Source organism: Acomys minous, assembly GCF_964271855.1.
Source record: "Acomys minous genome assembly, chromosome: 14".
NCBI classification, from domain to species: Eukaryota; Metazoa; Chordata; class Mammalia; order Rodentia; family Muridae; genus Acomys; species Acomys minous.
Window position 1 is genome coordinate 82,279,366 of NC_140496.1, and position 21,738 is coordinate 82,301,103.

General features: G+C 40.6%; 1 protein-coding gene and 1 long non-coding RNA gene across 14 annotated transcripts in view; one reads left to right on the forward strand and one right to left on the reverse strand.

Moving 5' to 3' along the window:
• Positions 1-13,015, forward strand: part of CAMK2D (calcium/calmodulin dependent protein kinase II delta) — a gene marked incomplete at its 3' end in the record, with an annotated part of 237,778 nt that extends 224,763 nt beyond the window's left edge. For 10 of the 13 annotated variants that reach the window (XM_084757608.1, XM_084757615.1, XM_084757606.1 and 7 more), the window contains 5 exons: positions 2,588-2,663; positions 6,049-6,143; positions 8,239-8,467; positions 9,617-9,705; positions 10,903-13,015. In XM_084757608.1, the coding sequence (XP_084613734.1) occupies positions 2,588-2,663; positions 6,049-6,143; positions 8,239-8,467; positions 9,617-9,683 (467 nt within the window). Of the gene's footprint in view, positions 1-2,587; positions 2,664-6,048; positions 6,144-8,238; positions 8,472-9,616; positions 9,706-10,902 lie in introns of those variants that run through there. The other 3 variants (XM_084757609.1, XM_084757610.1, XM_084757614.1) reach the window with 2 other exon arrangements.
• The window catches only part of LOC311583772, a 671,074-nt gene extending 652,576 nt beyond the window's left edge, over positions 1-18,498 (reverse strand). Inside the window, exon 1 of the long non-coding RNA XR_014774664.1 lies at positions 18,482-18,498. This is a non-coding gene — a long non-coding RNA (uncharacterized lncRNA). The remainder of the gene's footprint in view (positions 1-18,481) is intronic.
• Positions 18,499-21,738: the final 3,240 nt, after the last annotated feature.

The window sequence follows — 21,738 nt, forward strand, 5'->3', positions numbered from 1 at the left end:
TAGCTCTGATCATGCTTAAGCAAACCTAAGCCACTAGCAAAAACATCTGAAAGCTAAGGGGTATTTGGGCTACGGCGGCGGTTCTGAGCAAAAGGACACTCTCTGCTGCTGTTCCTGGCTTTGTCATGTGCTCGGGAGAGGATGTGGGTTTTCAGGGCCTTGGAAACTGTTCCAGAAGTTTCCACATTCTTTGAACTGCCTACTGAAGTCACACAGCCAACCAACACTTGGCTATCGTCATCGTCTTCTTCTTCTCCTCCTCCTCCTCTTCCTCCTTCTCCTTGTCCTCCTCCTCTTCCTCCTCCTTTTCATTAGTTTTAAAAGATTGTTGTTTTCAAATTATGATTTTCCAACCAGCCTGTGATGCTAGATTTAAATGAGGGTCTCATGTGAGGAGGGAGCCTTGGCAGCCATATCTTTACACTCACTTTCTGAGCAGCTTCTCACAGATGCCTTTCATATTCCAGAATCAGGTTAGCTGTCATGGGCCTCTGCCAGTGCTTCTCACCACCAAGGCCACAGACAGATGAACCACCTGTTGCCTAACTAAAGTGAATGTACCCCTGGCAGCATCCCTGCTCCAGAACTATCAGCTGGTACCACTCCATCAGTAGGTCCTGAGGATGCTTATACTACTCATATTGATCAGTCAAATGAAAAGAAACAAGAAATATTATAAATGTGTAGAGAGGGCAGGAAACCCCATATTCTCCTCTTTCATCAAAAAGTTATGCAACTACTGTGAATTGTAACATGATGCTTTTATTTTATAAATATTTACATTGTTAGGATCCATTTTATGGGCAAATCAAATAGTCGTTTTATAAGATAACTGACTACTGTATTTGTTATGTGGTGGGATCATATAGTCTTAATGGAGCCAAATTAGTTTTAAAGTTTTGCTTTTTAATAAGAAACACTTCCACCTAGATAACTTGGAGTTTGAAAGTGAACACACACTTAGAGTTTGTGCTAAAACCTGAAAATCAGATTCATTTAGAAAAGTGATTCCTGTAATCAATAAAGAATTAAAAGCAAAGGTTAGCATCATGATGTCACATGCCTCACACAGAAAAGTCCCAAATTAACTGTGTGACACCCCCCCAGTCTAATTCTGGTGAAGTACAGTGATCCTAAAACAAAGCTTAGTCAACTTAATATTTTAAAAATAATTTTGAAACTAAGAAACCAACATTCTGAAGTTAATAAAATGGTATCACTAGTCTCAATTGATCATATTCATAAATGTATTTAATGCCTATCTTATTGAACAAAGATTTCTTAGGCAACACAAAAAAACAGCATATTCTTTGATCATGAAGAACTTTCTATTTAAATAGGAAGATACAGCTGACACAATGTGCAAAGCTTAATAAAAAAAACAAGCTCTGTGCTTAGTTTTATTTTCCTTTATTGATTTTTCAAGATGGGCTTTCTCTAGGTAGACTTGACTGTCCTAGACTCACTTTGTAGACCAGGCTGGCCTCGAACTCACAGGAATCAGCCTGCCTCTGCCTCCCTGAGTGCTTGTATTGTGCCACCGCACCCTGCTAATTGTTTTTATTTATTTATTTTTATTTTATGTGCATTAGTATGAAAGGTGTCAGATCCATTGGAACTGGAGTTACATACAGTTGTGACTGCCATGTGGGTGCTCGCAATTGAACCTGAGTCCTTTGGAAGAGCAGATGGTATTTTTAGCCAATGAGCCATCTCTCTAGCTCCAAGTTATGTGCTTTAACCTAAGGAAGTGTCAGGGATACCCAGGGGACAGCTCAGGAACTACAGGTATTTTAATAGATGGAAGAGACATTTGAATCAGGTACAATTGGAAAGGAATTTGCTGAAGGGGTGATATCCAAACCAGACCAACCATTAATGATCTTACTAATTGTTAGGTAGGAAAAGACACTGCTTATGTCTGATGTTTGTTGTATTTGATAATTTTGCAAGGGGTTCTCCATCTATTTATTGCCCACACTTGTTTCACCAATTCATCTGTTTCTGTCAATTAAGCACAATGTAAATAATTTACTAAAACCCATTCATCTAAGTATGATGGCCTAGCGTAGTGTTGATGCTTCTGGAAGGGCCAGGCAGGTTGACCTGAAGAGGAAGGATGTCTTGGTGCAATACACCATATTTATTTTGAAACTAGATATTTGCTCTTTGGTACTTGTTAAAGCCTAACTTTTTCAGTAACACATTTGCTAATAGAGGACAGAAAAAAAAAGGTTCACAAAGACAAGATGATGAGGGTAGCAAAAGTGAATGAGGTGCCTGCTGTTTGTGAGCAAATAAAATGGAGTGGTGCTTCCGAGAGGAACCTGAGAGCCCTGGTAAAATGCAGGTTCTGAATCTCGTCGTCTGGGATGGGACCAGGATACTGGTGCTTCTAAGTGCTCCTAGGACAAGTAGGTGTTGTTGGCCTTCCATTCTGAGCAGCAAGACTATGCACAAAGGAACAGCCATCTTGCCCAGGAGAGTGGTTCCCATGACGTACATTAAGTAAAGCAGCTGTATTGATGACCAGTATTTTATGTGGCTTTTGTCCTTTATTCTCATCAGACTCTATTTTTCCTTTTAGCACGAAAGCAGGAGATCATCAAAGTTACTGAGCAACTGATTGAAGCTATCAACAATGGGGACTTCGAAGCTTACACGTGAGTAGAGAGACAGATAGGATTGCTTTGCTTCCACACATTGGGGAACTGTATTTTCTATGCCATTGCATTTTTCAGCATGTCTGAAGTCCTGAATGTTTGACCCCCGCTTTAACATGTTGACAATGACATTATGCCATTAAATGGCAAAGGGCCCTCAAGAGAAACAACTTGTTTATGATTTCAGAGAGATGACTCAATTTGTGATCTAAGGACCCAGGAATGGCTTTGTGAATGATATTTCTTTGTAATCACCTACAATTCTGAGTGAAAGTAAAGCATCAGAGAAATCCATTTAGACAAAGACTTAAAATGAAAAAAACCAGAAGTGCATTAAGAAATTTGTTCCTTTGTAGTTCTGCTAGGGGTTGGGACAGAAAAGATGACAAGTGGTGAAGCCAAGCATCCTTGCCAACCAATGAAGCTCAACTTCATCTGCATCTGTTGAGGATGCTTTTATATTAAGGGGAGTTTTTTACTAAAGTAGAGGATTTTATGATTAATTTACATAGTCACAGACTTCTGGATTATATTTTGTATAAAAGGAATCACTGTGCTTAAGAAAAAGAAAGCATTTTACTTAAATAAGACATGAAGGGTCATTGTGAAGCTGTTTAGGGATGTAAGTCTATATCCTTTTTTTCCCTTACCACACAATTCTGCTGTGTAAAAGTGTTAAATAAAAAGGCGGGAGGGGAGAATTTGAATCTAATTCCTAGTAAAAGTAATCATAAATGAAACCAATTCCCCAACTGATAACATTGGTATATAAAACTAATTTTAATGGTCCAAACCAAAACTAACAGAATCAACTTAGAAAAATGTTTGCAAAATGTTTCAAAAGTTAGTTTTCATGCTCAGTGTATATGGTTGGAAAGAAAAAAATGACAAAGGATAAGAACAGACTATAAGCAGAAGAAATACATAAATGACAATGATATGTAAATGAAAAAGGCACAGTCGCAATCATGTTTCCTGCTGTACACAAGCAAAACCTGTGATGGACTGAGGCCCTCTGAAACCCAGAGCCCAAGTAAATCTTCTCTCCATTAAATTGTAGCAAAATCAACTAATTGATGGATGTTTACTATCCAAACACATGAAAATAGGCAATGTAAAATAGGGAATGCAGTCAGTATATGTGGGACCTGAATCTGGAAGCTGATTTCTGTAGACAAATTATGAGTGTATATATACAAACGTGCAGACACCTGAACATGTGTGGGGGTGGGGGGGCATCAGCAATTTCACTTTCACATAATAAAGTCTTCTTGATAAAACAAACAGTAAAGGCTGGGGTTTGTATCCTTACTGTCACAGACAACAACTCTCTTTTTAACTGTGGCTTATAATAACTCTGTGCCATAGAGATTGTTCTTTTTTAAATTTGTTTTGCCATTATAACCTTCTTAGACCTCTGTGGGTTTCTAAAGAATAAGAAGACTCTTTAAAAGCTCCTTTTGTGATATCCATCTTCTATAGAAGACAAAAGTTGTGTTTTGTCAGTCAGGGTGTAATTGTGGCCAGGTGATGTGCTACAGGCCCAAGGATGATCCAATGTTACTTCCATTCCAAAGCTTCTTAGGTTGAAGAATATTTTGGTGAGGCTCTGTCTTCTGGTCCCTACACTTTGCTCATGGCACCATCCCCAACCAATATGTCCAGATTACACTCAGACTTTATTAATCTAAAGCTTGTGCCAAGAAAATAGATGATAGATACATAGGTGGATAAGTATACCTATGGATGATGGATATGTGAGTAGGTAGATGATGATGATGAAGAAGATAGGTGATAGGTAGGTGGGTAGATAGATAGATAGATAGATAGATAGATAGATGGGTAGATAGATAGATAGATAGATTTACTTTCCAATATGTTGTCTCTTTTGCAAAATATGTTAAAAAAAAGTTTCATTATAATACATTATAAGATATCAGAGCCAATGTGAGGTGGTATGAAATTTGGATTCACAAACTGACAACTAAACCATATTTATAGAGGAATTAATAACACCTCACCGAATACATTTCTGCTGCCAGAGGAAGAAATGATATATATTTTACTTGAGCTTAAAAATACCTGCCCAGCAGGCAATCTGAGAGAAAGTTCATTACTTACCCTCTGCCACCACCTTCATCACAAAGGATGATTGCTTTGATTTGTGACCTTAAAGTGTTCTTCCCAGGCTGCCAGCTCTGCATTCCTCTGGGTTTTGTCTGGGTGTTTTGAAGCAGGAACTCCTGTGGCCCAGGCTGGCCTGAAAGTCCCGCTGAATAACGTGTGTATAGCAACATTCCCAGTTGGCCAGGACCATGGTCCATGAACTGTGTTACACTTTGAAGAACCCTAGGAAATTAGGCTCACAATTTTGTTTTTCTGATAAACAGTGAAAGTTTCTCTCCTATATTGAAAATATCCATTTGAAACTAAATATGTTCCCATCCACTATATTTCTCCTTTGGAGTAAATTAATAAATAGTCCGAATTCTTTGAGTTATACTCACAGTTCTTGCTGCCCGTCCTCCTACTCAGTACCTGCCTCATACTTGCAAAACTGTTGCTTGCTCATTCATAAAAGGGCAGCCCCAATCCTCTTTCCATCCTTCCTGTATTGTTCCTGTTCACCATAACCTGCCTTTGAGGCACTTTGCATTAACTTCTATATTAGTATTAATGAGTTATCATTGATGGCTTGTACTGTTCATGTTTGATAGTTCTCCACTGAATAAGTAAGTTTCTCTAAAGAAAGCCCATTGGTTTCTTGGGAATAGTTTAGAGTTGTGTACTCCTTTGCTGAATTCTGCTTACATGATTAGAAAGAAACCTATTGTGCCCGTTTGAATCATTTATTAATTTTCTTTTGGAAGTAAAATAAGTTTTAAACACACACTCAATGTAATCTCATGGACAGGACCAGGAAATTCAGACTGGCATTCTATCCTTCATGCCAGTTACAGTATGGTGTTTGAGGAGGATGGAGAAAGTGGGTCCCTCAAAAAGCATTCCAAAAATAGTTATTTTCAAAGCTAAATATGGTTGAAATTACTTAGAGTGTGTCTTCAATGTGAATACAATTTGAAACATAGGAAACTTAATTCAAAAATTAAAAAGCTAAAAAAATTAACTTTGGGGATTAAAAAGCAGGCATCTTACAAAAGAGCAGATAGTGCCTGGACCAGTTAACTTATTTCTGTGCCTCTGTGAGTTCTCTACAGAGTGATATTTGGAGTCTGCTAGTTGAATGACCATATCAAGGTCCATGGTAGAAATTTCTTATTTGGGGTGCTTTTTAGAATCTCTTTCCTTCACTGAGTGTAAATAAAAATGCTTATCACTTTTACTGTGAGCACATTCACTCATGATTTTTTTTTTCTTACTATAGAAAAATCTGTGATCCAGGCCTCACTGCCTTTGAACCTGAAGCTTTGGGCAACTTAGTGGAAGGGATGGACTTCCACAGATTCTACTTTGAAAATGGTATCCATTCTAAGTTCTTTACCACCTTTTCCTTGAATTTCTCCCAACTTTGCAGGCTCTTTGGCTCTTTCCTGAAATGGGGATTTCTACCGATAGTGTGTGCACCATAAAAAATGTTCATGTTTGGAACTGAAATACATGTACTTCAAACCTAAAAGTCAATTGTATTTTGAAAAATATGAAAACAGCCATTAAGACCTAGGGAAGGAGCAGTATGTTCTATAGAATGTTTTGAACATGTATTACGTGGAGTTTTGTAAAATTGTTGATATGAGAAGAAGAGAAACTGCATCCGTATGCTCACAGCGGACAAGCAGCGCTCCTGAAGGTCAAGTAGTCACTTTCAGAATATGGTATGAATGGAGATGAGCAATCGTAAGTGTTTCCATCCAGATTGCAAAGGTCTTATATTTTAGTGACTCAGAGAAAACAAATATCTTTCAGAACACAAACATAATTCCAAGGCAGTTTCTGCCAATAATAAAAACTAGTAATTAAATAAAAATAAAATTAAGGCAAAGGTTCAGCATTAACCAGGGATTCCCTCTAGCCTTAAACTTTCCATTAGATTACCATGGGCTGAGATGAGAATTTAGTCTTTTTGCCATGAGAGCCTCCTGAATTAAGAAGGAATTGTAATGATAATTAGGGCAATTAGATTCACTTGTAGTAATTAAAAGCATTAACAAGTTTGCCTTGGCATGTGTTTTAAGTGCATGAATTTCTCTTTCTTGTTTGTGTTAGCAGTTTGCAAACACAAGCAACAATAGTTAATGGTAAGTTTGTGTTAACAAAGCTTGGTTAAATATTCTCATGGTCTTTATATTCCAGCATTTTGATGGAGGCATCTCATACTCTCTCCTCCATCTGTCAACGAACACTGTTTTATTTCTAATAAAATAGTTTATTAATCCATTATTATTTCACCCATTTCAACATTATATACACTATGCACTGTTATTTTCCATAAATGCATACTCTACATAATAAAATATTCCTTTTATGTAACTAACATTTTAGGTAATTTAAATAGGCATTGTCTGAGAATGAAGCACATATCTGGGTAACAGCTAAAATAGTTCAGCCTATTCTAATCTACAAAATGCCACCCATCGTAATTGTGTCACAACCCACAAATCTCCTGATCACGTGACTAGAATGGATGTAGATATTATCCAAACACCTAAGGGTGGAGCCCAGTGAGGAACATCTCTTAAGAACTGGCTGATCAGAACCAGCTGTGTGATCAAACAGCAGATTGTGAAGTTTTACTAGCTGCTCACACATACATTATGACCAAATTGAAGAGTCACAGGATGTAATGCAAGAACAAATCCGTGCAGGGAAACAGTGACTTCTGAAATTGATACTTGAGATATTTCCCTCCTCCCATCTCCTAACTCCAGCAATACCACGCAGGTCATCCAGTCAAGTGCCCCAGTGGACCCTTAACAGAGGACAGGGGCTTCTCAGTGGCTTGGGCCAGGCCTTCTCTACCTCTCTTCATAGTATGGCTCCGTTTCTAGCCTTTTCCTGTTATAAGTGAGTGTGTCTCTGTAGCTTTTCTATGTAATCATTCCAAATTTCCAGAGTAGCGCAAATCGCCCCTTAAGGAAACCAAAGAAAATAAAGATTATCTACTTTTCTTTCATTGTTTATACTTTTTTAATGTATTTGTTTATTCACTTTCATCCTGGTCATAGCTCCCAGTCCTACCCTCCCTCCCTCTCCCCAATACCCTCTCCCCTATTCCTTAGCAAAGGAGAGCCCCCTTCCCATCCACCCCAGCTCATCCAGTCACATCAGGACTGAGCTGAGCAGTCCCACCAGGGGAAGTGGTCAAAAAGCTGGCGGCAGAGTCCTTGTCGGAGACAGCCCCCACTCCCCTTACTAGAAGATCCACAAGAAGCCTGAGCTGCCCATCTGCTACATCTGTGTACTTTATACAACACTCAGCCCTCAATCAGTAGAGATAGATAAACGAATTAAGGCATGAATGACTGCCATTTCTCATTCACCCACTTGAAGTTCATCTTGAGTTTAGCTTACTTTAACATAAGACCTTAATTTATGTTCTTATATCATTCTCTTTCAGCTTTGTCCAAAAGCAACAAACCAATCCACACTATCATCCTGAACCCTCATGTGCACCTGGTAGGGGATGACGCAGCCTGCATAGCATACATCCGGCTCACACAGTACATGGATGGAAGTGGAATGCCAAAGACTATGCAGTCAGAAGAGACTCGCGTGTGGCACCGCCGGGATGGGAAGTGGCAGAATGTTCACTTCCATCGTTCGGGGTCACCAACAGTACCCATCAAGTAAATATTCCCTGGCCGTCATGTTTTGTGAATATACCCTGGAGAGTAGGCAGATGTAGCATTTGAAAAGCAACTAGCAGCAGGTGTTGTAGTGCATTCTCTCTCACCTCAGAATCTTTCCTCAGATGACATGCTTGCTTTCCAGGCAGCAATCAGATTCCCTCACACAGCTAGCACACAGGTGCCTCTCCTGTGCTGCATGCAGAGAGGGATGAAAAGTCATCCCCCACAGGAAACATGTGTTCTGATTTAGAAAGCAATTAATCACTAACACCATGGAGAAACTACACTAGGAACTTAACTTCAGAGCTGGGGGCAGTGAGCAACCAGTGTACCAAACCGTCCATACTTTGCATGAAAGACTGAATTCTGAACAATATTTTACACAAGGAATAGGATTTGGAGATACAGAAATGGAGAAAGAACAAAGGGGAGAGGGTCCAAGTCAGAGGAACATCATGAAGTTGCAATGCTGGAACTTTAGAAACACGAAAATAAGGCAGAACTTTATAGGCTGGTTGGCTTGCTCAAGTAAAGGGGAAGGATGGGAAATCCTTTAAATGGGATGAGCTGAAAGCAGGAAGAGAGTAAAGAAAGCTGGGTGAAGCCTGGCCCACTGGTCCTCTGTTTCAAGGATCCTCCTGTTAATATTTGAAGATGTTGAGTGAGGAGCCTAGTTTTTACAGCCACTCAGGATGCTCCAGCAAAGGCGTTGTGAGCTCCAAGTGTGATGGTAGATTATCAACCACAGTGATTTTCAAAGGTCTTCTCTGTCATTCTAGTAACCATACAGCACTGTTGGATAGACAAAAAGAAATAAAAAAAGATCAGTAAAGACAAAAAAAAGTTCCAGTAACAAACAAACAAACAGAAGAAAAAGGCTAAAACACATTTCAAGAAACATAACTATGTAAACAAAAGGAAGACACAAAAGGAGTAAAGAAAAAGTAAATTTTGTTCATGTTTCTATGGGTCTTCCCCCTGGAAGGGGTACACCACAGATTGCCAGCTAATATAGAGAAGATGGATACGACTGTATTGGGCCAGGGGCTAGTTTTCTCTGCAGTTCTCTGAAGTGTTAAGGGATAGAGCCTATTTAAGAAAACTTCCTTTTATGCCAGGTGGCTTAAATGGGGCTTCTCTTAATAGGCCACCCTGTATTCCAAATGGGAAAGAAAACTTCTCAGGAAGCACCTCTTTGTGGCAAAACATCTGAAAACCATTCACATTTGGGTCTTGTAAGTAGCACCCTGCCCCATGGTTCTGTGCGATGGGGGCTGATGCTGGAGACGCTGCATGGCTGGTGTTCTTCCCTCCCTTTGTGGACGTTCGCTCAGCACTCTACCCAGTGACACACATGTGAGGCTTTTGAAAATCCATTGTAGCTTTGCATGAGTCCTTAACTCTAGTATTCATTCTATGGCAACACCACCATTTGAAAGGTAGCAAACATCCAGAGGGGCCTTCTTCCAGCAGCTAGATTGATTGCATCACTTTAGCATTCTGGAGTTCCCACATCAAAAGCCAGTTATATCTGGGTTAATGTGGACAACTCTCAATTATCCAGGGCCGTTTCTATAAAGCTTTGAGATCCTCTGGTGTCTCCCTGTCTTTTGGAATTTGCGATGTCCCTTAGCCTTTGGTTGAGGTTAGTATGGACAGGAGCTCACTGTGCCTGAAGGAATGTAGTGGTGCCAGCCCAAGAGGATGGGCCACAACAGAAAGCCAAGCTGAACTTTAATCCACCACAAAGAAGGACATTCAGATGATGATTGACAGTTGGCCGCAATGAAATTCACGCCTCCTGTTGTTTATGAAGATTTGTGTCTTAACTGAGATTAGGAGACAGGCATGAGTAGGTGCCACTGTTTATATTTCTCCATGCCAGAATGGAGCAGGACTTTCAAGAAATGATGCTTGTAGCTGTTGTTTTAAAGGACTGAGTAAGAACAATCATGGATTCTCTATTTGTGAGGCGATATTCCTTGTTGAACTGACTTTTAATTTTGATTTCCCAAGGAATTTAAGCATAATGAGCAAAACGCATAAGGTGACCTTTGATTCTATATTAACCAAATATTGATAGGAATTCATTAAATTTGTCTAGTAAATATGAATGCTTAAAACACATATTTAGACTTAATAATATGATTGAAACCTTTGATGCCTTCTGTTTTTGTTTTGTTTTCTTTTTTTTTTTCCTAACTCAGCTTAGCTTTGTTTGAACAAATGGATATTATTGATTGTGTAGTTTAGCCTTGGTTAAACGTGTGCATTTTATCTTGGAAGGCTCACGGGCAAAGATCTCATACAAAACATTTCCAATCTGAACTTTAGCCAAGTTATCAAATTGTACCCTAGTAACGTTGTGGCCCAAAGGTTGTTATTTTATAAAAACAATATAACTTATTTCTTCCTCCCTTTCTCCTTTGCAGCTAATTGTCAACAGTGCCACTTCTTCATTCTGTTTTCAAGGCACCTGGAGGGTAATCCTGGGACATCCTCTCCTCCTCTTCATGCATGTTTCTGAGTGCATGAAGTTGTGAAGGTTCTACGTGTAATGCATATGTGACACATCATCTTATCATATATTCCTTCCTATACATTGTTTACACTCCAGCTACTGGATGGGATGTTCCATGCAAACGTAAATTATTGTTGGCAAACTATAGAGGGAGGTCAGACAAGAAAATTCCACAATATTCCAAGTTCAACTGATCCATCAGGTTTCTCTGTTTATGCCAAGATTTAAAAGACTTAACTAAAACTATTTGTGCTCTGAATGACGGTTTGTAAGAGAAATGTAAATCTTTTTAGAATGCTGCCATTAATCTGTTTGGGCTTTTTGTTGGGATTTTTGTTTTGTTTTTGCTTTTAAGGCAAAATATACATATATATATATATATATATGGTGTGATCCTGGTAGAAGTGGATGGCTTTTCTCTGAAAGTGTTGGTGTTGGATAAATGGATGCTTATGTGGGCAAACTCCTGTGTGATTGTGAGAACAAGATTCAGTTGGTGTTCTACCATCAAAGCCATGTTGATTTGAGTCAAACTGTGTGTACTGGAAAAATTCACATCATTTACTAGTTTGGTTGCTTTCAGATAGACACAGTTCTGGTGAATGCTTGGCACTAATTTTGTTTTTCTTTCTCAAATTTGTGTTCTGTTTTTATTGTATATGATTTTTTGCCCTTTTGTTTGTTTTTGTTTTAAATTTTTCCTGATCTTTTCTTCATCTTTCTTTCTCCCATCTTTCTCTCTTTCTTTATTTCTGTTTGTCTGTTTATCTTTCTTTCTATAGCTGGTTAGTGTGTAAAAACAACAATAACATTTGCATATGAAGGTATAATTAAATCAAGGTCTTTTGGAGGAAGCTAAAAGTAGCACTTCCTGTCTCTTCAGGGCCCAGGGAATTGTTAGAAGATTTTAAATAAAAGTTCTTAATTCGGTTTAGGCACCACTTGTGGATAGGCATCCTAGCTGCATTGAAAATATTGGAATTGCTGAGACTTACGCTAACAGAATTACCAACTACAGAAATTGCCTGAAGACCAAGTGGAAGGTGATCAGGGTTGTATGCAAAACACTTGTTTGGACCTTGTGGAAGGTGAAGGCTTTTCCTGCCTCACTTTCACTGGCTAGTCATGTGAGAAATGCTCTCCGTCCTCAGAGTGTTTGAACTTGATCTTTGTGACTTGTGCAGTTCTAGCTTCTTCCCTGAGTCACAGCGGCATCTTCCAGCCAGGAGTTAGGGTTTGTCCAGCTTAAAACAGAGAGGAAAAGGAAATGCTCTAGTTTTCTTTGCAGTTCTCTTTTCTTCTTTGTTGATTCAGTCCCTGTGAGGCTGTTTCTCTGCGTTGAACTGCTTTATGGTGCATGGACTCTCCATCAGTGTCCCTTCAACCATAGCTACTCACAGTCTTTAGACGACTATTTTTAAAGCAGAAGTAAAAAAAACAAAGACAAAAATAAAGCACACCCCCTCCCACTGCCCACCATTTCCCTTGTTTCACCTTTTGGTGTTGATTGCTAGTCACCTTAGATATTGTCGCTAGTGAATGTACGGTAGATGGGTGGAAGCTTTTTCTGATAATTATCACATGATTTAAAACAATCTATATTTAAAATGAATATATACAGTAAATGTATTGAGCCGTGTTAACCTGCCAATGAGATCTGTGAAAAGCATAATGGCCTCACTCCTCCCTTTTTAAGTTCTTTTACCTTTCTGTGAAGCAACTCTGCGTGGCATACATGTATTTAAAAACACAAATAGTGGTAGAATGGGTCCCCCCCTTTTTGTACACTTTTAACTTAGCATGTGGTGTTGAAGTATTACCATAGATCCAGTTTGTCTTCTGCACTAAGGTGTGAGGAAACCGTGATTTGTTCTCTCCATACAGTGCAATTACACATCCATCATCTGCTATTGTTTTGAAAACACTGCGGTTTACCATGGGACACTGTATATATTTCTTGCCATAATGGTAAATGACTGATTGATATATTTAAGAGTTAATAAATTTGTGATTTCTGCTGACAATGAGTCCATCTTTATTTCTTAAGAAAAACTCTATGCACGCACGTTGCTGTCCACTGCCAAGGACACTATATCCTGCCCTGGTCTCCTTCAGTAAACAACTTGCATCCTGTGATACTGGCAAGCTGTTTGTTCTCTCTGCACACAGCAGTGCTGTCTTTACATAGAAAACTTAGCTGAAAGCAAAGTAGTGAGCAACTGAGCACCCCTTAAAAGCTTCTAGATGTGCAGTCTTCTGCTCATCTCTTACAGGACCTGTAGGATGTCCCTCCACTAACACAAATGTGACAGGCATCTCCGGTACACTGCACTCACCCTAGCTGCTACAGCCCAACCACACATTGCTAAGGCGCCGTTAGTTAACTCACCACACACAGTGTCTCATGTCCGTTCATGCAATTTACTTTCTTACCTAGAACATTCTTCCTCTGTTTAATTGCCGCAACCCTTAGCTCGTTCACTGGGGTTCAGAGCAGAGTTGCACCTCCTCAGTGACCCTCCCTGGCAGCTTTGAGGCTCTTGTTTACTCAGTCATGACTTGCATGGTAGTTTGCATTCACGGTTCCTGCTGCTAGACACGGTGCTTTGACCATGTACAGTTTCGCATTGTCTTTACCAGAGTGGAAAAGTCTACACGGAACCGTGCATCCATCATTGTGTCCTTACAGCCAAACCAGGGCAAGGAAGGGAGAGGCTGTTAATAAGCAGTGGGAGCGAGAGCATGCTGTACATGGTGACCTCAAGGTGACATGAGGTAGTCCTGGCTTGAGTGTTGAGCTCTACCGTCATTAACTTGATATTCTAAGCAAGTTGCTTTTTCCCTCTGAACTTCAGTTTCCATGATTATAAAATGAGTATCATTATATAAATTAAGTTATAATATCCCAAGGATTAGAAATAATAGGCACAAAATCCTTAGATTACCATTTTGTGTGTATTAAATGGACATCATTGGCCATGGTGGTATATATGGCTGTACTGTCAACATTTGGAAAGCTGAGACTGGGGTCTGGAGTTCTAGGCTCCCTTGGGCTATATAAAAAGACCCTGCCTCAGCAAAATGTATAGAAATTCGCACTGCCCACTGAGCTCTCCTACTCTTGTCATCATTCCTTGTAAAGTTCAGGTGGGTGTGTAACCCTTGGTTAGCCGTGGGATGCTCCTGGCACTTCAGGTTTACTGCTGCTACAAAGGATTTATTTGTATCCCAGTGTCTCAGCAAAAAGATGAGAACCACAGAAGGGGTTAGCCATTGCCCTGAAAATAAGAAAGAGGAGATGGAGTTAACTGGTACAACCTGGGGAAGTTTTCAAGAATGTCAGTTTTAACTAACTAAAAATTTGCATCTCTATGTAAATGAGAGAATTCTATATAATGTAAGGATAATTGTAGAAGACACAACTTTTAAGTCATTTCATTAAATAAAATCATGATGACTTTAAGACTTTTATGTCTTTTGTAGTTTTCTTTTGTTCGATTTTAAGTATTAATTTTGTTTTGTGTGTGTGTGTGTGTGTGTGTGTGTGTGTGTGTGTGTGTGTGTTGTGTTTACCTATCAATATCTAGTGTCTAGTAGCTTCCTTTACCTTCCTCTATTTCTCCCTCCATCCCCACCTCTCTCAGCAGTATCTCTCAGTGAATATGGAGCTCACTGGAGGTTTTAGCCTACTGACTAGCCATCAAGCCCCCAGATCCTGCTGGTGCTGGGGTCACATGCTATACATGGCTTCTGTAGGAGTGTTGGGGTTCCAAACTCTTGTCCTCATGGTTTTGCACCTGACACTTTCCTCATGGGGACATCTCCCCGGCCCCTGTGTTTACCGTTTGTAAATGAGTTGCCAACATTGTTAAACCGAATATTTTGTAGAAAGTCCATGATTTGGGCCATAATTTCAAAAGTTCTGGCTCACTGATCCAGCACTCCATCTAACGTGCTCACAGAAGCTGGTGTTCTGGTGAAAGGTAGATGGTCGGCCCCATCCACACTCACGTAAGTGTTACAACTCATGGACTTTTCTGCAGGCTCTAAGAGCACTAGAAGATTCAAGATGTAGCACCCTTGGCACCTAAAGCTTCAGTGACAGATAGGGGCATGTTGGTTTCGGGAGGGACAGCTCAGCACTCCAAACCATAGATCAGCACCCCAAACCATAGAGCTTGTATAGCTGTTTCCTCTTAGACCTTGACAGTTATATGCTTGGAGATATTTACTTTTTTGTGTGTTGGGGAAGGGATGCGAAGCACTCTCACCTGAGTGCCTGTGCAAATGGAGAGCAGAGGACAGCCTTGATTATCTTTCCTTGGACACCGTCTACTTCTGTGTGTGCATGTTCACAGGGAGGGGGATGGATGGCAGTGTGTGCACGCACTCTCCTACCTGGAGGCCACTCATACTCATGTTCCTGGTCAGTTTCTGGTGTAGGTCATCAGGAGCTGTTCCCCTTATTTTTTTTTTTTTAAGAGAAAGGCTCTCACTGAGAATTGGGATTTGCTGCTTCAGCTAAGCTGGCTCTGCCCATATCCACGTCTCCACAAGCCTATGCCACCACAACAGGCTTTTTATGTGGCTAAGAACCCAAACTTTGGTTTTCAGGTTTGCACAGCAAGAACCTCACTGATAGCCCAATGTTTTACTACCTTTTTTTGCTAGGATTATAGGAGTGACATCCCCTACACACACACACACACACACACACACACACACACACACACACACACACACAGCTCTACCTTCTCACTATCTCTTAAACATTCTAATTTCCCTCCTTACACCTTTTTTTTTTAAGTTGCAGTGACTTCAGACCATTATCATATTAAATCTAGAATAGACTTTCGATCCTCATTTCACTTACTGTCTCATCAGAGTTAAGTCTCACCCAGTGGTTCATAGTCTCCATTCTAGAACACATGTTTTACACTTGCCTGATGCCCCACCAGCCTGCCTAGAGACTACTTGCCTGATGCCGCACCAGCCCATCTAGATGACACTTGCCTGATGCTCCATGACCCTTGCCTGATGCCCCACCAGCCTGTCTAGATGCTGCTTCCCAGATTTTTGTTGGTTCTTTTTCTTTTTTACTTCTTCACTTATTCCCAGAATAACTACATTTAATCTCCATGATTGTTAATTACTTTAATGATCTTCGAACATACTCCTCTCACCTAGATCACATTTCCTAACTCCAAACATACACACCTGGCTTCCTTTATGAAATCTATATTATAGATCCAAGAGACGTCTCAAGCCAGCATGTCCACTACTTAACCCCATTAGTCTATGCCCAAACTTTCTCTTAATGCTTGGTCTACCTCTCAAGAATTGGCAACTTAGTTCTTATTGATCAGGCCAGAAACCTTTCTTTCATTTTTAATTCTTTTTCCATTTAAAATCCATTACCTGTGCTATCTAGTTAAAATATGCTTAACATACTACAATTCACAGACTCTAAGAAGATAGGTAACAAGGACCACACAAGGAAGGATGATTAACTCTCACTAAGAAGCCAAAGTAGATAGGCAGAGAAAGTGGTTGAAGAGACAGAACAAAACAGGAGCTTGGCATAGCTTTCCTCTGAAGAGGCTACACCCAGCAGCAGATCCAAATAGATGTGGAGACTCATAGCCAAACATTAGGTGAAGCATGGGACATCATATGGGAAAATGGGGGGATGGATAAAAGTACCTGGAGGGGATATGAGCTCCACAAGAAGACCAACAGAGCCAACGAACCAGGGTCCAGGGGGCTTGTGCAGTCTGAAGAACCAACCAAGGACCATGAGCAGACTGGACCTAGGTCCCCTACACAGATGCAACAGATGGGAAGCTCAAGCTTCGTGTGGATCCCCTAGTAAGTGGAGCAGGTGCTGTCTCTGACATAGACTCATTGCTGTAATTTTTCTTCTGGGCATTTACTATTTTTTTCATATTGATTTTCTCTTATTTGCCATGTGTGTCCTCTGATAAAATACGCCCAGCAGTATGAGCTGAAATATAGGAGGTGATTAACAGATACGTCTTAATGAGTGAATTATGGTCCCCTTCTGTCACACATGGCACATGTGTGTTGCCTGACAGCAATCTCAAGGTTGCAGATTTCTTAGGTCACAATTAATTAATAAAAATTAATTGAAAAAAAATGTGGAGAAGAAACCATTGCACAAATACAGAACTACTTAACATGGCAAAACCCAGAAAACTAGCCTGTAAATACCATAAATCATAGGTAAAATATATTATTACAAAGAAGAGAGTCAGTGACTGAATCACATAAAAAGGACTGGGTTCCTTTCTTCTGCCTGAAGTAGGGCACAGTTCCTATGATGCGTCTATCACAGGCTGGTCTGAACGCGAATCAATATTCATACCTCAACCTCTAGAGAGAGATTCGGATGTGTACAACCTACCACCTATTCCTATTTTTCCAATTTTCTAATGTTCTGCTGCAGGAAGTACGAACTACATCCTTCAGGCGATGAATCCCCCTGGGTCTGGAAGGAATCTCTTGGTTCCTAGTGTCTTATCTAGATAGGACTCAGCCCTAAAAGAGGCCTTCTTGGTCTTCCACTTACTTCTCCATTAGTGAGTGAACATGTCACAGCCCACTGGCAGTGAGACCTGCCGTGAGCTAGCTGGACTTCTCCCCTAAGCCAGGGTGTTCAGGGGTAGGTAGGTGGAAGGCGTCATATAGGCAGACACTGCTCCTGATTAAGAGGAGTACAATAGGTCCCTGGGGAAAGTTCACAGTGTAGTAGGTGCTGACTTAGTTTCATTTCCTGCTGCTTGTGCCCCTTGCGCTGGCCAATGCTGGGAAATGCACTCATCTCAGAAACTCGGGTCTAGGAATTTGAGACCTTTCGCTCAGTTCGAAGTTATTCCCAGAATACATCCCAAGCAGGGTCTGTTGCCCAGAACCACACTGTGCCCTTTTGTTGCTTCTGTGTTCTGCAGTCTCATCAGGGGAAAAGACACTCTGTGCTTGATGTTCTCAGTGCATGCTTTTCTTCCTTCCTTTTTTCCTTGCTTCCTTCCTCCTTCCTTTCTTCCTTCCTACCTTCCTTCCTTCCTTTTTTCTTTCTTTACTTTGCACTTCAATCAAACAAGTTTTTGTTTTGAAGTGGGAGGTAAAGGATTAGCAAGCATTAAGGAACACATTCACCTCCCACCTACTGATTCCTCAGGCACAAAGGAAACTAAAATACTGCCAGTTGGTTCCTCCGTACGGCTGCCCCCCAACCCCCGCCCCTGAAGAAGCCTGCCGTGGTGAGAGAGCAGTCTTTGGAACTGTGTGTGAGGTGGTGTTCTCTGCGATGCTTTCTGTCTGCGCTGTCACTGCTCATCCCAGGTGATTCAGAGGCGGCTACACGAGTTGCTTAGTCACTACCGTCTGGGAAAAGCAACCGACATTCTTATAATTTACTTTTGACTCATCTGTGTTCGTTCCTTCCATATTATCACTAGCAGCTTTTTAACAAACCCCCCACACACAAAGAATCAGTCATTCTACTATTTCTTCTTTCTTTTCTTTTTTCTTTTTAAAATTTATTCATATTACATCTCAATGGTTATCCCATCCCTTGTATCCTTCCATTCCTCCCTCCCTCCCATTTCCCCTTACTCTCCTCCCCTATGACTGTGACTGAGGGGGACCTCCTCCCCCTGTATATGCTCATAGGGTATCAAGTCTCTTCTTGGTAGCCTGCTATCCTTCCTCTGAGTGCCACCAGGTCTCCCTATCCAGGGGATGAGCCACGCTACTATTTCAACCCTGAAAAAAAAATCTCCTTGTGGGCCACAGGCTTAGAGGACTGATCTTCAGAACTGACATTAAGTTCACTCTCCTGCCTTCCCTCTCTGCAAACCAATCTGGGATACTAAAGAATGCCTTGAAGTAGGACTGACTGTACACAATCTGAAAAGCTACAGGAAACTAGGTACTTTACAGTGTTGCACAGGCATCTGGCTGACACTTGGAGCTGAGGAGTGGGGAAGATAACATAAAACAATGTCCTTACTGGTAGCGACCAAGAAGAGGGGACATTAACCAAGCACCTATTATATGACAGGTCCTATGGTGAAAATGCTATATGGGCTTGTGCCTGTCTTGTCCTGTCCTGCCCTGTCCTGTCAGATCCAAGAGAGTCATGCTTCAGCCAAGAATTCTGTAAGAGCTAAACAGGTAGACAGGCTCTGATTCAGGATACATCAAACTCAGCCAGAAGTGGCTTAAGAAGAAATCAAACTCTAGCACACAACCCATTACTCATTCCCCAAGAGATATTGCAGGGTTTAAGGAAGAGACACCCAAGCCTTGGTCACCAAGGCCACTCTGCTGATGTCAAGATTCCTTTTGCAGGAAGTGGGCAAAGGGAATGACTAGAGAGTGAGTTCCAAAGCCCCAGGTTCACCAGGAAGGAACTGCACTGTGTGTCACCATCAGATTAATCTAATCATGGAGATTCTTAACAAAATATCCACATTCTCCCAGGAGCAAATTTGAACACTTACGCCTCATAGAAATACTGTTCTGGCTTGTCATAACCTCAGTGTCCTCTCTCATTTCTATGCATCTGTTTCCTTTCCTATTTCCCTCCAAGCTTACCTGGAAAAAATTATAGAGTTTTGCTTTTATTATTTATTATCCAGGAGAGATTTTGTAATTTAGGGCATGATTCCTCTTCATCAAAAAGGACAGAGGACATTCTACTCTTGAAGTTATACAACAGTAATAAAAACAAGGCCACTCTATACATTATCTCACAAAGTCATACTATGTGCATTCTCTTATATATTTGGTTTTTTTCTCTAATTATATAGCAAATTTCAGTTCAAAGAAATTTTGTTTCTGTAAAATCAGTGCTTCCACACTGATCTATATTTTCTGATGATACATGCATTATTTACTCGGTCTGTTTATAGTTTGTTTTTTGTTTGGGGTTCTTGAGTTTGTTTGGGGGGGTTGGAGTATTGATTGGTTTGGGGTTTTGGTGATGTTGGATTTGGAATATGGGCGCCTGAGCTTGCCTGGCATGTACTCCAGCTCTGACCTACATGCTATGCCTTCTGGTTTGAGACAGACTCTTGATGAATCCCGTAGACTATCCTTAAACTCACTGTGTGGTCTAAGTAGGGTTCACACTTGAGCTCCTCCTGAGTAGCTGGCATTGCAGGTATGTACCACAGTGTCTAGGTCTCTGTCACTTGTTGCAGAGCATGTCTTTTTCTTCTTTTTCTCACACTGTGAATATTCTCTCTGTTTTTGGTTTTTTTTGTTTTTTGTTTTTTTTTGCACAGGCCCACGATTAGTTCCTTGAAGAAATTGGAGAGGCGAAAACACTGAGTGGTCCATGTAGGCTTAACCTCTTTAAATAGCTGTTATCAGGCAGAAATTATAAGAGATTAGATCACACACCAGCTCACTCAGTAGTAAATTTTTATCTCAAACATTAGTTTTCAAGGTGTTCTCAAACCCGGTGTCCAGTGTGTTTTCCACAGTTGGGTCATTTATAGCCACTTTAAGCCACATGTTGGATATGGTTACTCAGGGACCACATAGAGGGCATTCCAGTCTGTGGTGTGGTGAGTCCTCATTGACAAATAGGATAAGAATCCTCCAGGAGAGCAGGGAGTGGTGGGTCACATCTTTAATCCGAGCACTCAGGATGCAGAGGCTAGCAGATCTCTATGATAGTATCCTGGTCTATGCAGCAAGTTCCAGACCAGCCATGGCTATATAGTGAGACCTTGTCTCATTAAAAAAAACAAAAACAAAAACAAAAACAAAGAAAGAACCAACCAGGAAATTTGAAGCTCCCCACTGAATAAGGAAGATTCTTCTGTGGATCCAACATAATAAAGGGGGACACAGGAGAACATCAAAGAGTTTTGCTGTAGTCTTGTCTTTGCTGTCCCATACCCCAAGACTCTGTGTTAAGGCTTGGTCTCCAAAATGTTGCTGATGGGAGAAGCTTAAGCATTTAGAAGATGTATTATGGAAGCTCGTTAGGACATTGTGGATGAGCCCCTAAAAGAGAACTGTAGCACCACAGTTTCTACTTCCTTGTTGCTTCCTAAGGTGACGGGTTTTGCTTTAGAACAAACTGCTCCCATGCCATAGACCTAAAACTTTGAAGACTTGAACCTGAAAAACCGTGAGCCAAATTAAAGCATTTCTCTATATAATTGTCTATATTTTTAATAATGATGATGAGACGTCAACTGGTGGAAGTATTATCATGAAAATGGATTTTGCTTCCTTCAGCCTTTGATTACATTTGGGGACCGCTCTGGATGTTCTTAAGTCACGTTTTGCAAGCTTCTGAGAGAGATGTTATGAAGAAGAAGTTGGTGCACATAAGCAGAAGGGTAATAGCGTTGATGCGAGTTTAACAACCAAAATACTGAGAGGCATCCACCTTCCTCCCCTACATTTGGAATGAGAGACTATAAATAGTGATTTGATATAAGACAGATAATTAAATTGAGAGGAGAACAAAGTACAGGCCACCAACGGTGAGTGAGATTAAAATAGATTTGGAAAGAAACAGGGAGGAAAACACAGTAATTGGCTGTGTGAACTTGACATTCAGAAGATGAGAGAAAGGAGACAAAGAAACCACTCAGAGTTCATTTGAAATTTCCCAAGATGGAGAGCCAGAGGCTGGCCTGAACTTCTTACCTGGAAGAATTTTAAAAAGAGAATATATGTGAAGCTGTGGGTGTCAGAGACT